Source organism: Canis lupus, chromosome X (genome assembly GCF_048164855.1).
Source record: "Canis lupus baileyi chromosome X, mCanLup2.hap1, whole genome shotgun sequence".
Taxonomy (NCBI): Eukaryota; Metazoa; Chordata; class Mammalia; order Carnivora; family Canidae; genus Canis; species Canis lupus.
In genome coordinates, this window is record NC_132876.1 from 65860930 (window position 1) to 65878635 (window position 17706).

The 17706-nt window shown below is 37.0% G+C and overlaps 1 protein-coding gene across 6 annotated transcripts in view; it reads left to right on the plus strand.

Moving 5' to 3' along the window:
* The first annotated feature begins 13991 nt into the window (after positions 1-13991).
* ABCB7 (ATP binding cassette subfamily B member 7) overlaps positions 13992-17706 on the plus strand; it is a 170754-nt gene continuing 167039 nt past the window's right edge. For 2 of the 6 annotated variants that reach the window (XM_072816570.1, XM_072816574.1), the window contains exon 1: positions 14075-14266. Coding sequence is in view for 3 of the 6 variants with exons in the window: in XM_072816569.1 (XP_072672670.1) it covers positions 14099-14266 (168 nt within the window). In the remaining 3 variants the exon portion in view is untranslated. Of the gene's footprint in view, positions 14267-17706 lie in introns of all 6 variants that reach the window. The other 4 variants (XM_072816569.1, XM_072816573.1, XM_072816571.1 and 1 more) reach the window with 4 other exon arrangements.

Consider the following 17706-nt stretch of genomic DNA (forward strand, 5'->3'; position numbering starts at 1 on the left):
ATAACCAAAGCAATCTTGAAAAAAGAAAAGCAGAGACGGAAGTATCACAATTCCAGAGTTCAAGTTATATTACAATGGTGTAGTGAATCAAGACACTACATTACTGGCACAAGAGCAGACACAAAGGCCAATAAAACAGAATAGAGAACTCAGAAATGGACCCATAACTATATGGTCAACTAATCTTCACCGAGCAAGAAACAAAATCCAATGTAAAAGGCAGTCTCTTCAGCTAATGGTTTTGGGAAAACTGGAGATCAACAGGCAAATGAATGAAACTGGATCACTTTATTATACCATACACAAAAATGAATTCAAAATAGATGAAAGACCTAAATGTGAGACAAGAAACCATCAAAATCCTAGAAGAGAACACATGCAGTATTCTCTTTGACATAGGCTGTAGCAACTTCTTAGTAGTTATGTCTCCTGAGGCAAGGGAAACAAAGGCAGAAATAAACTATTTGGACTTATAAAAATGAAAAGCTTTTCTGCAGAGAAGGAAACAATCAACACAATTAAATGGCAACCTATGGAATGAGAGAAGATAGATGCAAATGACGTATCTGATAAAGGGTTAATATCCAAAATACATAAAATTATCAAACTTAACACCCAAAACCCAAATAATCCAGTTACAAAATGGACAGAAAACATGAACAGACATTTTTTCCAAAGAAGACATCTAGATGGCTGACAAACACGTGAAAAGATGCTCAGCATCACTCATCATCAGGAAAATACAAATCAAAACTACAATATTACCTCACATCAGTTAAAATGGCTAAAATTAACAACATAGGGAACAACAGGTGTTGGGGACGATGTGGAGAATGGGGAACCCTTTTATACTTTTGGTGGGAATGCAAACTGGTGCAACCACTATGGAGAACATTATGGACGTTCCTCAAAAAGTTAAATATGGAACTACCCTATGATCTAGCAATTGCATTCCTAAGTATTTACCCAAAGGATAAAAAAATACTGATGTGAAGAGATACATGCACCCTGGTGTTTATAGCAGCAGCATCAACTATAGCCAAAGTATGGAATGAGCTCCAATATCCACTGACTGATGAATGGATAAAGAAGATGTAGTTTATACATATATGACATAGTGTCATTCAGCCATCATAAAGAATGAAATCTTGCCATTTGAAACAGCATGGATAGTGTAATGCTAAGTGAAATCAGTCACTCAGAGTAAGACAAATACCATATAATTTTACTCATATGTCCAATTTAATAAATAAAACAATGAACACAGGGAAAAAGAGAGAGAGGCAAAGCATAAAACAGACTCTTAAGTATAGAGAACAATCTGATGTTGATAGAAGGGGAGTGGGCATGAGGATGGGTTCGGTAGATTATGGGTATGGAAAAGGGCACTTTTAATGAGCACTGAGTATTGTATGTAAGTGATGAATCACTAAATTCTACACTTGATACTAATATTACAATGTATGTTAACTAATTGGAATTTAAATAAAAATTTAGGGAAAAATAACTAATCCTTTACATGAGTTCAAAAAAATTAAATAGATAACTATAATGAAACACTCCATGGTGTAGTAATAAGAAGTATGGCTTTTGACTCAGACCCTCTGGATTTGGATATCAGCCCTACCACTTCCAAGCTATATCCTTGGTCAACCCCTAAGCTTTCTTTCTTCATTTGAAAAGTAAGTGTTATATTAGAACCTATTCTGTATGGGCTTTTGAGAGTACAAAATTAGATGATAAAGTTAAAGCACTCAATTCAGTGATTAGAAAAAAATAAATATCCCCCCAAAAGTGGGGGAAAAGTAATAAACATAACTTTATTACATCGACTATTTATTTTTATTATTTTTTAAAGATTTTATTTGTTTATGCATGAGAGACACAGAGAGAGAGAGGCAGAGACACAGGCAGAGGGAGAAGCAGGCTCCACGCAAGAAGCCTGATGTAGGACTAGATCCTGGGACTCCAGGATCACGCCTTGGGCCGAAGACAGGCACTAAACCTCTGAGCCACCCAGGGATCCCCTCGACTATTTATTTTATACTGTATTCTTTTGAAATCCTAATAGTAATAAATGTGGATATGTGTGTGTATGTATGTATGGTATGGTATATATGGTGTGTGTATACATATGTGATATACATACATATGTATGTATATATGTGATATATATATATATCTTTGTATTCTGCTTTACTCAACACTATTTCATATATACTCTTCCATATACTGACACAAGTCCATATACTTTTCATGTCATTGTTGTCGAAGTTTTTCATTGCATTACTTTTTGAAGATTTGGGATTTTTTCAAAAGTTGCTAAAAACACTGATATAAACATCTTTAGGCAATTTACATACTCCAAACACACAGATAAGTAGGATAAAAATCACAACAACAACAAATTACACCTATATCTTTGGGGCAAATACCCAGTAGTGCACTTGTTAGGTCATACCCCAAAGATACAAATGCAGTGAAACAGCAGGACACCTGCACCCCAATGTTCATAGCAGCAATGTCTACAATAGCCAAACTGTGAAAGGAGCCACAATGTCCTTTGACAGATGAATGGATAAAGAAGATGTGGTATGTATATATACAATGGAATATTACTCAGCAATCAAAATGGATGAATACCTACCATTTACATCAACATGCATAGAACTGGAGGGTATTATGCTGAGTGAAATAAGTCAGTCAGAGAAAGATAATTATCATATGGTTTCACTCATATGTGAAATATAAGAAACAGTGCAGAGGATCATAGGGAAAGGGAGGGAAACTGAGTGGAGAAAAATTAGAGAGTAAGACAAACCATGAGTGATTTCTAACTCTGGGAAATAAACAAAGGGTTGCAGAAGGGGAGGTGTGAGGGGGAATAGGGTAACTGGGTGATGAGTATTAAGGATGGCACATGATGAGATGGGTACTGAGTGTTATACTATATGTTGGCAAATTGAGTTTAAATAAAATCAATTTAAAACAACAGCAACAACCTACAACACTCTCCCTGCCCAGTTTTAAAAATTACCTAGTTGAGTTTGAAAGCAAACAAAGAAACTCTCTAGGGGTCCTAAACAGAAAGGAAATGCAAAGCCAGAACAATAAACAACATTGAAACCACATGACCAGTAGAGAAATCAGATATAGATGTGAGACAAAATCTAGGGTATTTTAAAAATATTTTATTTATTTATTTATTTATTTGAGAGAGAGTGAGAGAGAGGGGAAGGGGCAGAGGAGTAGGGAGAAGGACAAGTGGACTCAACACTGAACATGGAGCCCAACATGAGGCTCCATCTCACCCTGAAATCATGACCCAATGACTAAATGATGCATTCCAGCAAGACTGAAATTTAAACCAGGTAAGGAGTGTGATGTAATTAAGCAACGTTGAGCAAAGAAATTGGTAAATAGTGTTGAAAAATTCAAGTACTGACTGTAAAAATATCATGATAATAATCAATCAGAAAATATTACAGAATAAAATTTAAACTACTATAACATGGAAGATAGAAGGGGAAAGTTGAGAGTTCTAACATTGTTGTCATTTTGAGGAGGAGACTAGAAATGTTAACTTTAGACTGTTAGTAAAATGTATAGTAGTATATATCTTTAAAATTGTAAGTGGGATCACTGAAAAATGTAAATCATGAGTAGAAATCAAGAGTTGGAGGCTTAACTGGTGGCACTTCCCAAGTACCCCTTTTCTTTTCTTTTTCAAATTAAGATATAAAGTAAAATCAACCTTTTGATGTACAATTCTTCAAGTTTTATTTATTTATTTTTTATTTATTTATGATAGTCACACAGAGAGAGAGAGAGAGAGAGAGGCAGAGACATAGGCAGAGGGAGAAGCAGGCTCCATGCACCGGGAGCCCGACGTGGGATTCGATCCCGGGTCTCCAGGATCGCGCCCTGGGCCAAAGGCAGGCGCTAAACCACTGCGCCACCCAGGGATCCCGAATTCTTCAAGTTTTAATAGATGCATATAATTGTGTAACCGCCATGACAGTTAATATAAGAAACAACACTATCATCCCCCAAATTCTTTCACGTTCCTTTATAGTCAAACTCTTCCTCCATCTCCATTTAACTGGGGTTTTAATGCCATGCTGAAATGGGTGGGTGACTACAGATCCAGTTTTTGTGGTAAGCTGGAATTGGGCCTCCTGAAATAAGAAGTACTACAAAAACTGACTGTTGGCCTACAAATGTATGCTTATAAACAGGAAACCCATTCTCAGCTGTGGGTTCTCCATGAAAAAAAAAAATGCACTGGAAAACAAAACCTAGAAACCAAAGTCTGCTCTCAAATTGGTAAATTCTATAGGGATATTGCAGAAACAAACACACAACTGTTCCATAGTGACACCTCTACAACTTAATGTATATGCAGAATTCATGGGGAAGACAACTGTCTCTAAAAGAGTTCAGGGGATCCTTGGGTGGCTCAGCGGTTTAGCACCTGCCTTTGGCACAGGGTGCGATTCTGGGGTCCCGGGATCGAGTCCTGCATAGGGCTCCCAGCATGGAGCCTGCTTCTCCCTCTGCCTGTGTTTCTGCCTCTCTCTCTCTCTCTGTCTCTCTCGTGAATAAATAAATAAAATCTTAAAAAAATAAAAATAAAAGAGTTCATAACAGAAAATTACAAAGCAAACAAGGAATCTTACTACCAAAACTAAAACCAAATAAAACAAACCAGGATATGTAATAACAGGAACATTTTGGTTCAAAGAAAATCTAATTGAATAATCTATCAACTTAGAACTTGATTATCACTTGAAGTATTATACAGAAATTAGAATGAAATAAAAGTATTTTCAGGCATCCTAAGTCTCAAAGTTTACTACATATAGGACTTACGTAAAGGGATCACTAAATGATGCATTCCAGCAAGACTGAAATTTAAACCAGGTAAGGAGTGTGATGTAATTAAGCAATGTTGAGCAAAGAAATTGGTAAATAGTGTTGAAAAATTCAAGTAAGTACTGACTGTAAAAATATCATGATAATAATCAATCAGAAAATATTATAGAATAAAATTTAAACTACTATAACATGGAAGATAGAAGGGGAAAGTTGAGAGTTCTAACATTGTTGTCATTTTGAGGAGACTAGAAATGTTAACTTTAGACTGTTAGTAAAATGTATAGTAATATATATCTTTAAAATTGTCAGTGGGATCACTGAAAAATGTAAATAACACCCAGAATGGGCAAACCAGTAGGAGGGAAAGCTTAATCAATTTATCTGAAGGCAGAAAAGAAGGGGAAAAGAAGTGAACAAAAACTATAGCAAAAATGAAATACAAAGTAATATGATAGAAACAAGCCCAAATATATTTATAATTAATATATAAATGTAAACTAATAATAGGTGTCTATTAAAAGAGACTCTCAGATTGGATATAAAAACAAAATCCAGGGACTCCTGGGTGGCTCAGCAGTTGAGCATTTGCTTTTGGCTCAGGGCATGATCCCGGATTCTTGAGATCGAGTCCCACATCGGGCTCCTTGTATGGAGCCTGCTTCTCCTCCCTCTGCCTGTGTCTCTGCCTTTCTCTTTGTGTCTCTCATAAATAAATAAATAGAATCTTTAAAAAAATCCAAGTGTATGTTGCTTACAGAAAACATACCCAAAACAGAATCACACTAAAAGGCTAACAATAATGGGGTAAAAAAATACACTAGGCAAAGATATGGCAACATCAGTATCAGATAAAAGAGAATTCATGGTGAAAATTAGTAACATAGGGACACCTGGGTGGCTCAGCGGTTAAGCATCTGCCTTCAGCTCAGGTAGTGATCCTGGAGTCCTAGGGATCGAGTCCCACATCAGGCTCCCTGCATGGAGCCTGCTTCTCCCTCTGCCTATGTCTGTCTGTCTGTCTGTCTGTCTCTGTCTCTCATGAATAAATAAATAAAATCTTAAAAAAAGAAAATTAGTAACATAAATAAAAAGGAAAGGACTTAATCTTTTATCAGCCACCAATAAAGTATAATGATCATGAACCTGTATGTACCTTATAATATCAGCTTAATATAGAAAACAATAGTTGAGCAGTGGGACATTTTAACACTGATATAACAATAACAAAGCATACAAATAACCAGCAAAGATTTAGAAAATCTTTACAAGTTAAAAAAATTGTATCCTCAATGGAATATTAATTATTTTGAGTTGACATTTTGTTTATATATAGGTCTTTTTTATCTGGAAAATGATATAACCTACAAATTACTACTATTTTCTCTCTTTCAATCCTTATAATTTTTGTTTCTATTTCTTATCTTCTTGTATTGACCGTTACTTCCATCCAACACAATGTCAGATAGGAATTGGGTAAATGGACATCTTTGACATATTCCCATCTTTAAGGAGAATACTACTAAAGTGTCTACATTAAGTAAAAGTTTGAAATAGACTTTTTTATGGTGGGAGAGATACCTTTTATCAGTTTATTTATTTATGCATGACACACACACACACACACACACACACACACAGAGAGGCAGAGGGAGAAGCAGGCTCCATATAGGGAGCCCGATGCCCAATATGGGACTCGATCCCGGGTATCCAGGATCACACCCTGGGCTGAAGGTGGTGCTAAACCGCTGAGCCACCCTGGCTGCCCACCTTTTATCAGTTTAGAGAGGATCCTTTCTATTCCTAGTTAACTAAGAGTTTATTTTTTAAAAAAAAGATTTTATTTATTAGAGAACGAGAGCAAGAGAGTGAGCGAGAGAGCACAGGCAGGGGGAGCTGTAGAGGGAGAAGCAGGCTCCCTGCTGAGCAGGTAGCCTGGTGCAGGGCTCTATCCCAGGGCCCTGTGATCATGACCTGAGCTGAAGGCGAATGCTTAACCAACTGAGCCACAGTAACACCCCAACTAAGAGTTTCAATAAGCCAAATTATGGAAGCAGCTCAAGTGTCCATCAATAGATTAATTAATAAAGATGTGGCATGTATATATATGATGGAATGTTGTTTAGCCACAAAAAGAATGAAAGCTTCCCATTTGCAATAACATGGGTAGAGCTAGAGAGTATAAAGCTAAGTGAAGGAAGTCAGTCATAGAAAGACAAATATCATATGATGTCATTCATATGTGGAATTTAAGAAACAAATGAGCAAAGGAAAAGAATGAGAAAGAGAGACATATCGACGAACAGACTGTAAGTATACAGAACTGGTGGTTACCAGAGGCAAGGTAGGTGGGGAAATGGGTGAAATAGGTGACGAGAGTTAAAGAGTACACTTAGTATGTTGAGCACTGAGTATTGTATAGAATTGTTGAATCACTATATTATACACCTGAAACTAGTATAACACTGTATGTTAGTTATACTGGGACTAAAACAAAATCTTAATTAAAAAATAGGGCCTCTAATACTTAGGATGCAATGAAAAGCTTATACAAATATGTAATTTTAAAGAAATTACTTAAAATTGCCCTAGAATTAACTAGGAACAGGGTTGAAAGAAGAGTTTAATGAAATGGAAACTCATGAGTGGTGATCAAGAAAGTGAGAAGGCAAAAACAGTGACTCTACAACTAGTGGCGTGTAGTGGATCTGGAGCGGAAAAAAAGGTTATCAGACATTGCAGGATATCTAAGACCAGTTTTTGCCATTTTTCCTTAAATTCTAAAAGAAAGTCATTGAAATATGTGATCTTCTGTGGGGCAGAGCAAACTCAAGAAACATATTAAGAGGCTTTAATTAATATTGAATTTGAGAGACACTTCGGTGGCTCAGTCAGTTAACCATCTGACTCTTGATTTTTGGCTCAGGTCATGATCTTAGGGTCATGAGATCAACTCCTGCATTGGGCTCTGCATGGAGTATGCTTGGATTTTTCTTTCCCTCTCCCTCTGCCTCTACCCCTCCCCCAGCTGGTGCGTGGTCTCTCTCTCTCTCTATTAAATAAATAAATCTTTAAAAAAATAATAAAATCAAATTCAAATCTAAAAAATATTAGAGTCATAAAGAAAACCAATTGGGTTTTGGGAAATCTTTAAAAGTAGAGTATTTGGTATTAAGCAATAATACCAATTGGCCTGTTGAGAAACAGACGTAAGGTGGAGCACATATGCTGAACTTTGAAAATGATTCTATGGTAGAACTGTTTATGGTCCATGGAGAAGCTGAAGAAAAGACATCTGGGGGTGAAGGTCATGGTCCCTTTGGGTTTGGGGTAGGGCTATTTGAAATATCCAAAGGAGCAAATCTGACAGAATCATGAAATAAACTAGAAAATTATTTGACCATAGTGAAAAAAGTCAACCGGTCTTCTGTGATTATTGTTAGGTAAAGCAGGTGAAATTTATTAAGGATTCAAAAATTTTAATAATGCAATGAACAAGCTTGACCTGATAGAACTATATTGCACTATATTGAACTTAAGCCTTATATATGAAATAACTGAAATAAATTAATTTCAAAGAAAGTTTTAACAAATATGAAATATTTTAATCAATTAACTCCGCTGCTCATTTAGTAGTAATATTTTTGAAATAGTACATTAAATAATTTAAAAATATTAAAAAGTGGGCAATATTTCTAATGAATAATTAGAAATTTTTAGACTTAGGGGAAGTGAGATAGCTGCAAATTCTCAGACTAGGGTAGATGCCTGACAGTATATGTACTAGATGTCAAACTCTGGAATTTATAAAAATAAGCACTTGAGCAATGCAGCTAATATATAATAATAGAGTATAACATTTATAACAAAATTTATAGCTGATATTATATGTAACATAATAAAAATGAATAGAAGTAATAATAAAATAGGTTTAGTGCAATGTTGAGAAAAATGTGAAAAAACAATAAACAGTATAATCTAAACTAAAATCTCGAATGAGTGTTAAATTTTATTGAACACATTTTCTGAATTATATGTTTTTTTCTGTAAATATTTCCTTTTAAAAATTTGTCTCTCATACAGACAACAACTTTAGTGTAAGGGACACATAGGTAAACACTACACCCAGCAGTTAAAGAATACATATTACTATATGTACATATATTCAGCCATCTTTGCATTTCTGGGATAAAACCTACTTGGTCTTGATGTAATTTTAAAAAGATTTTTAATTGTTTGAGAGAGAGAATAAGAGAGAGAGAGCAGAGCAGGGAGGGGAGGGGCAGAAGGAGAGGGAGAAGCAGACTCCTCACTAAGCTGGGGGCCCCATGCAGGGCTAGATCCTAGGGTCCTGGGATCATGACCTGAGCTGAAGGCAGACACTTAATGGACTGAGCTATACAGGCACCCCTTGGTGTATTTTTTAAAATATTTATTTATTTATATGAGAGAGAGAGAGAGCGAGCGCACAAGTGAGAGGGACAGAGGGAGAGGGAGACAGAGTCTCAAGCAGATTTCACGCTCAGCACGAAGCCTGACATGGGGCTCAATCCCAGGACCCTGAGATCATGACTTCAGCCAAAACCAAGAGTTGGACACCCATTGGACTGCATCATCCAAGCACTCCTGGTATGTTTTTTATACATCAGTACTGGATTGAGTGCACTATTTTTCTAGTTTATCATTTATGTTCATAAGTAAGATTGACATATATTTTTCTTGTTTAATCCTTGTCCATGTTTGGTATGAAGTTTGTACTAGCCTCATAAAATATATAGGACATCCGGATAATTCCAGTGGTTTAATTAAGTTTATTTGTCCCCTCTGCTTTTCAAACTCCACCCAAATAACAAAGATTTAAACAGGAATGCATCTATAAGGACAAGGGGTAATACAGAGGTCTTTGCTAAATTATTATTTTTAAGAGCTAATGAAAATACAATAAAATGGTTAGATATGACTAAGCTGGGTTGCAGGTCCATTACCATTTCTTTGTAATTTTTAGTTATGATGAAATATTTCTTTTTTTTGATGAAATATTTCTTAATGTTAAAAATACACAAAAAATAAAGATGTTAATTAAAGAAAGTTAATTAGTTAGAGAAAGTTAGAGAAGCTCTAAAAGTGCTTCTCAAATTTTAATGTATATATGAATAACTTAGGGAATTCTTATTAAAATGCAGATACTGAATCATTAGGTCTGGAGTGGGGCCTGAGATTCTGCATTTCTTTTAGGGTTCCAAGTGATGTCAATGCTGGTGGTCCGTGGATCACCCTTTGAGTAGCAAGATTTTAAGGTAAATAAAACAAGGCAATGTGATAGAGAGTGGCAGGAACAGGAAGTAGTTTCTTTAAATAACGTACTCTTGAAAAGTTTCTGTGAACAGTGATATTTGTGTCATTAAAAAGTCTCCAGGAAGAAAGGATGTTCCAAGTAGAGGAAAACACAAATGCAAAGGTACTCAGGTAGAAATACTTCTGGCATTTTCTAGAAACAGAAAAGGCTACTGTGGCCTTCTTAAAGGACTTAAGTGTTTTTTCCACATTTCAGGTGTAATTAAGTGGAATTATCACTGTATTTGGAGTCACAAATCCTAGGTTTGGTTTTCATCACATTAGTTCTGGGACCTCTGTCATGTTACAACCTGTTTCCTCATAAATATGTGAATATTAATGAATAATACCTATTATCCGGTATTGATGTGGGGATTAACTTTTAAAAAGCACTCTGTCGGGCAGTTCTAGTGGCACAGTGGTTTAGCGCCGCCTGGAGCCCAGGGTGTGATCCTGGGGACCCCGGATCGAGTCCCACATTGGGCTCCCTGTGTGGAGCCTGCTTCTCCCTCTGCCTGTGTCTCTGCCTCTCTCAATCTGTGTGTCTCTCATGAATAAATAAATATTAAAAAAATAAAAAAATAAAAAGCACTCTGTCAAAATACTGCACACACATAATTATTGCCTAATTAAAGTGCTGTCATGTGATCTGAGTCTGCAGCAGCTATTTATAGTGGCTTTTATTGTGTGTTCCTATGTCTCTTTAATCATTTCAGACACTTATGTGTCAAGTTGCTATTGGCCCAGTTGGTCTGTCGGTGCAGTTCTCTAACAGTGCATGACTCTTGCTATACTTCATGTTCTATTTCTGGGTGTGATGGAAATTTTCTTTGACTGATTTGGCTCATGTTTGACCCACTTTAGCTCATCAGAAAGTAACTACTTGGGTATTCCAATAGGATTCATAGGATTCACATTTCTTAATCAGAAGAGTTGACTTATAGAAAATACTACTTCAGTAAAAATACGTTGACTCCAAAGAACTCTTAACTGTTGATCCATGCCAATAATGCCTTTAGATAATTCTAATGAAACTTCTCAAGAATCCTGAGAAATTATCTATAAATTTAGGTGTTTCAGAATTCTGAGGTCTTAGCTCGTTTAAAATCTTAAGATTCTATATGGCCTCTAGACTTTCAATTAAACCTTGTCTTTGGGGACATCTGTGTGGCTCAGCAGTTGAGCATCTGCCTTTGGCTCAGGGTATGATCCCTGGGTCCAGGGATCGAGTCCTGCATTGAGCTCCCTTCGAAGAGCCTGCTTCTCCCTCTGTCTGTGTCTCTGCCTCTCTGTGTCTTTCATGAATAAATAAATAAAATCTAAAAAAATAAACCTTGTATTTGAGTTATAGACATCTTTAGGGTAAGGAATAGTGGAATTGCAGCCACGATACCCCTGTTCTAATTCTGATTCTAATACCACATGGCCCTGGTCTTCTTTATCTACTAGGAATGAGGAATACTTCAGAAAGCAATTGTTAAGAATGAACAAAATAATGTGTATGAGTGTTTCTGCAAGTATACAAATTCAGAATATTACTTTGCCACATAATATCTAACAATCACTCACAAAATATAATGGTACATAGATTACTATATTTCTTAAAAAATAGAACGTTAATGTAGAATGCTTTACCTGGGTAAAAGATACAGTGCCAACATTCAGCCCTAGTAGAAATCACTGGTAGAGTCTAGGGTTTCTCTAGTGTAGTTTTGCTCTTAACCCAGAATAGATGCTGAGTAAATATTTACTGATGACGATGTAGACATTAATAAGAGACCATTACTGATCTCTCAGCAAGATAGTAATAAGCCAGAAACATAAAACTGGTTGCTAAGTCCTGTCAATGCTATCTCCATAGTATCTCTGGAATTGGTCTATTGCTGCTGCTACTGCTAGGTTCAGGTCTTTATTTTATGACTGAACTATCGTATTAACCTCATGACTCCAATATGAATTCCCTTTGACCTTTCCATTTGAGCCAGAGTGGTTTAATGTACATACAAATCTGATCATGTTACTCTGCTGATTAAAACCCTCTCTCTATTGGCAAACAGGATCAAGCATTAACTTCTTAGAATGAAATACAAAGTCCTTCACCAACAGGCCTCTGCTTACCCAGGTTCATTTCTTACTACTTTGCCATATACTCCCTAGAATCTTGAAGATGGGAGTATTTTCTATACCTTCTTGCTTTTAAATATGCCATTTCCTTTACATGAAAGGGGGTTCAACCTCTTCAATTGGAAACTTTATTCTTCTTCAAATAACTGCTCAACCATCCTCTTCTCTGGAAACTTGAGTGTAAAATGAATTTTGAAACAAAGTAACTGCGTGTGCCATGCATTTCCTTTGTCTTCAACAGACTTATCAATTAGTCCACGATGCCTCTATGTAAGGAGTTCATAATTATTTGCCTGTATTGTGTAAAAAATTTGAGAACGCAGCAATGAATATAAAATTGCAATTGCATCACTGTCTACAGGGTTTTAGACAATGATAACACTTGGAAATGCAGTTTTGCAGAAAACTGTAAGCATATTTCATTATCATTTTGTTTGATGATAATGATGAATGATATAGGAAAAGATATTAGGGTTCTAAGCCAACAGCAAGAAAGAGTTCTTAAGACATCTTTCATGGGAGAAGGTGGTTTTCTTGAAGCACAGAGACAGGACATGTGGGCAGAAAGAGCTGTACTGGGGTCATGGAGTGGCCTATTATATATTTTCAAGTTGGGAGGGGGTTAGGGATAGTGTAAGCCTGCCAGACATTTTGGAAACGTTTCCAGGATGCTGAGGGGGCTACCTGTTGTTAGGAAAGGTCCTTTATTACTGTTTAGTAAAAACTCTATCAAAATATTCTTCCGATGTATATCGGTGGGTCATATGCTTGGAGGGTGATTGCCAACATGTATCTGGGGTGGTGGGGGTAGAAATAAAGGAAGTTTGCAAAGAAATTTTTAGATGTTAAAGTAGACTTACAGGATCCTCTGGTGGGGGTGGGGGAGCGAAGGTTCCCTTTTTCCCTTAGTGATAGGGAGAGCTAGGTTCTTATCTCATGGAGTCAAAGAATCAATCTCGCAAAGGAGAGTGAATAAAGTGATAAAAGTTTTTTTTAATATTTTATTTATTTATTCATTCATTCATTCATTCATTCATGAAAGACCCACAGAGAGAGGCAGAGACATAGGCAGAGGGAGAAGCAGGCTCCCTGCAGGGATCCTGATAGGAGACTTGGTCTCAGGACCCTGGGATCATGACCTGATAAGAATACGCAGAGGGAGGGACGCCTGAGTGGCTCCGTGGTTGAGCATCTGCCTTTGGTTAGGTTGTAGTCCCTGGGTCCTTGGATCAAGTCCCCTGTCAGGCTCCCCTTGAGGAGCCAGCTTCTCTCTCTGCCTGCGTCTTTGCCTCTCTCTCTGTCTCTCATGAATAATTAAATAAAATCTTTAAAAAAATAATATACAGAGGGAAAATGGAGTGAAGCGTTGCACTGAGTTGGGGGCTGTAAGAGAAAAGTGGAATGCTTGGACAAGATAGGGTTGGCAGATTTAGCAAATGCAGTATTTGAGACATAATTATACTAAAAAAGTGACTCGTTTATCTCAAGTTCAAATTTAACTGTGAATCCTGAATTTTATGTGGCAAATCTAGGAAAAGAGAGAAAGACACCGTTATTCTGATATTACCGGTTGTGTAAAACACTAAGGACAGGCTCAGGAAGATAAAAGCGGTTGAGCACAAGCATCTGACTCTTCACGGAGAAGCTATTTCCGGTCTTCGGCCGTGAGGAAGATAAGGGGGAGGGGAGAGAAGATTACTGGTGCTGAGTTGGTCCGCTAAAGTCCCACAATCCTCTGCTCTTGGTGTCCTTTTCCTCGCTTAAGATGGCGCTGCTCGCGATACGTTCTTCACGTTGGGTAGCTGCAGCGGCTTCTTTGGAAAAGCGCCGGCTTGTCGTGTTTCTGATCCGGCCTCTAGGTTTTGTCCGTGGCGCTGGTACTCAATGGAGATCACGTCAGCTCCGCGCCTCGGGAACCGCTCGAATTTCCCAGGTGAGTTGCCATTCACATGGTTGAGTAAGGTGAAGGACAAAGGGACCTATAGCGAAAAGTTTGCCCTTCTCTCCTTGGGTCAGAGAGAGCACCAGTCAGACAGGTTGTCAGGGCTAACTCACATCAGTAAATGAAGGAAATTGGGGTTAGTAATTGAAAGAATGAAAAAAAAAATCTTAGTGGCATTATAGCACGGGACGGAGGGTTCCGGGCAGAGGGCACCTGGAATGCTAGTGACTCTCACAGGATTTACGTGTTGTTGTTGTTGTTGGTTTTTCCTGAAATTAAGGGGCGGGTTAGACAGAATTCCCAGATTGGTTATCCTTCTAAATGTAAGGAAAACAGGGCAACTTTCCAAAGTTAAGTGGAATGTGGGATCAGTATGTCCATGGTTCAGATTTTACTCAGTTGGAAGTAATAATTGGGGTAATTGCTGTAAGATGACAGCAAAGCTACCTGTAAACAAGAGGCAAATTTGAGTTGGCGCTAGTTAACTCTGCTGACCGTGCTTCTTGATAGGCCAAAACCATAACAATCTTTCTCTCCAATACATTGGCCGTCCAAAATTCGTATGTAAACACGATTGTCCTGTGATCTGAAAATTGTGTTCTTCTGTGCATACAGGTCACTTTGGAAACCATAAAGCTAGTTATCTTTAATGTAGTTTTTGTTATCGAGCCTCTTAATATTTTTGTCCATTTATGTTATACTTGACAACTTTGAAAAATTATTTGTACTTGTACTTTAGTATATCTTCTTATAAACTCTTGCCAAAAGTTTAATTGCCACCACTTGTTCATCAGTATTATTGAAGCATTGTCAGCTTTGTATGAGGAGCACCCTCATAAATTTCAATTCTGTGTGAATACATGTTTAACATCTACTGTAATCATAGGGCTATGCTCAATAATGGGGGTACTAGGAGAAACATACATTAATGTCTTCAAGATTGATCAATTTAGTTAAGGAGATTAGATCTGTGCATTACAAGAATAACTAAAAAACAATGTAGGTTATATATCAAATAGTGTAAAAAGGGCAGTAAGCATCTAGAGGAAATGGTGAAAATTAAGGATTAGATTACAGAGAGAATTTCATGCTATTGAAGAACTGGGGAGAACATTTTAAACAGGGCAAATATGGAATGACACTAGGCATGTGGAATGCTGGAGAAATTATATCCATTTGTTCATCCAATAATTACTGAATGCTTTTACAGCAGTGAATAGAATAAAATATAGCTTGTCCTTAAGAGTTCATAATCTAGTAAGGGAAAAAGGTAAACAGGCAATTATAACACAGTAGTGCAATGATGGGGAGGGTACAAAGTACTGGAAGAGTATACTTGAAAAGCTTCAAGTCTAATTTTGAAGTGGGAAAAATGCTTTGAGTATCTATGGAAGCCAAGACCTTAAAAATTAAGTGCATTAGCTAGCTAAAGAGGGAATAGTGTGTGCAGAGGCCCACAGCTAAGAGAGAACATGGACCTTTTGTAGAACTACACGTAGTTTAGGTTACTGAGGAGTTTAAGATAGAATTGGCAGATGAGGCTAGGGAAACATCCAGATTATTTTCTTAAGGTTTTAAGAACACTTTATAGTTGAAAGTTTGTAAAACATGATTTCTTGGGAACCCTTCTTGTTCCATAGCCCTCTAAAAATGTCTGGTGAAGTTAAGATAAAATTTGTAGGACTTTGTCAGGCTGGGAGGATGGGGGTGGGGGAGAAGAAGTCATTGGTAGTTTCAGAGGATGTGATGGAAATAAAAATTAGCTTTCTCTGTTTTCATGAACACTATCCCCACAGCTTTCAGTTATAAGGCTTTTAAAGTTTTTTTTTTTTAATTTTTATTTATTTATGATAGTCACACACAGAGAGAGAGAGGCAGAGACACAGGCAGAGGGAGAAGCAGGCTCCATGCACCGGGAACCCGACGTGGGATTCGATCCCGGGTCTCCAGGATCGCGCCCCGGCCAAAGGCAGGCGCCAAACCGCTGCACCACCCAGGGATCCCCAGTTATAAGGCTTTTAGTAGAACCTGATATAACCTGAGCCACCTTCAAATAGTGATTTGTGATTAAGATCACAAAATAGAGGGGGCGCCTGGGTGGCTCAGTCAGTTAAGTATCTGACTTCAACCCAGGTCATGATCTCAGCGTTCTGAGATTGAGCCCCTGCTCCTTGCTCAGCCAAGTGCCTGCTTCTCCCTCTCCCTCTGCCTCCTCCCCTCAGTTTATGCTCTGTCTCTGTCTCTTTTTCTCTCTCTCAAATAGATAAATAAAGATTACAAAGTAGGGGCTCCTGGGTGGTGGTTGAGCATTTTGGTTTCAGCTCAGGTCATGATTTCAGGGTTGAGATTGAGGTCTGCATTGGGCTTTGTGTGGAGTCTGCTTAGGTTGCTCTCTCTCCCTCTGTGCCTCCCCCCCCCCTTCAAATAAATAAATAAATAGATAAATAAATAAATAAATATTTTTAAAAAGATCATAAAAGAGAATTACTACATGATTTTAGGACAGTCATTAGTGTATAGCATAATATTTTAGAGCTGAAAAGAACACTAAGGTACAGTGTTATCAAATCATGTTCATAGATTGGATCAGCACTTTTTTATATGAAATTCAGTAGAATAAGAAAGTATCAGTGCTTTCTACGTATGAATGGGAGTATTGTTTTATGTAGTGTTGTTTTATGTGTATATATAGACTCCCACATGTATGTGATTGCACACAGAAATGTGTTTTTCAGACAGGATTATACCCTAGAACTGTGCTGTGCAATACGGTAGTCACTAGCTTCATGTGGCTGTGGCTGTTTAAATTAAATTAAAAATGTAATTCCTTGATTGCATTAGCCGCATTTCAAGGGCTAAAAAGGCACATAGGTATGGAACATTTCCATCATTGCAGAAAGTTCTTTTCAAATGGTGCTGCTTTAGAGAAGATGATATCCAGCCTTCTAATTTTAGAGATGAGGTAACTAAATCCTAGTATAGATAAATGACCATTTATCTTTAAGGCCATTCTTTCGTTGATTGTCTTCTGTGTGTCAGGTATTTATATAAAGGCAAAGAAGATTCTGGCAGACATTAAGCATACAATAAATGTTGAATTGTAAAGATACGTCTAGTAGAGCACTGTTTGTAGAGAGGAAACACCTTAAACATAAAAGTTTTTATTAAAATTGTTAGTATTAGTATGGTAAGATTTAAATTGTAATGATTTATTATACAGTTGCCTCTCTGCTACATTAGTTAATATTAAAAAGAGGAATTTTGAGTGATACAATTTTTTCATCAATAATTATTTGGTAGACCTTTTACATAAATGGAATCATATGTCTTTTGAGACTGGCTTCTTTCACTTAGTATTATGTTTTCAAGACACATCCATGTTATGGTATGTATTAAGTATTTCATTTGTTTTTATGCCAAATAATATTCAA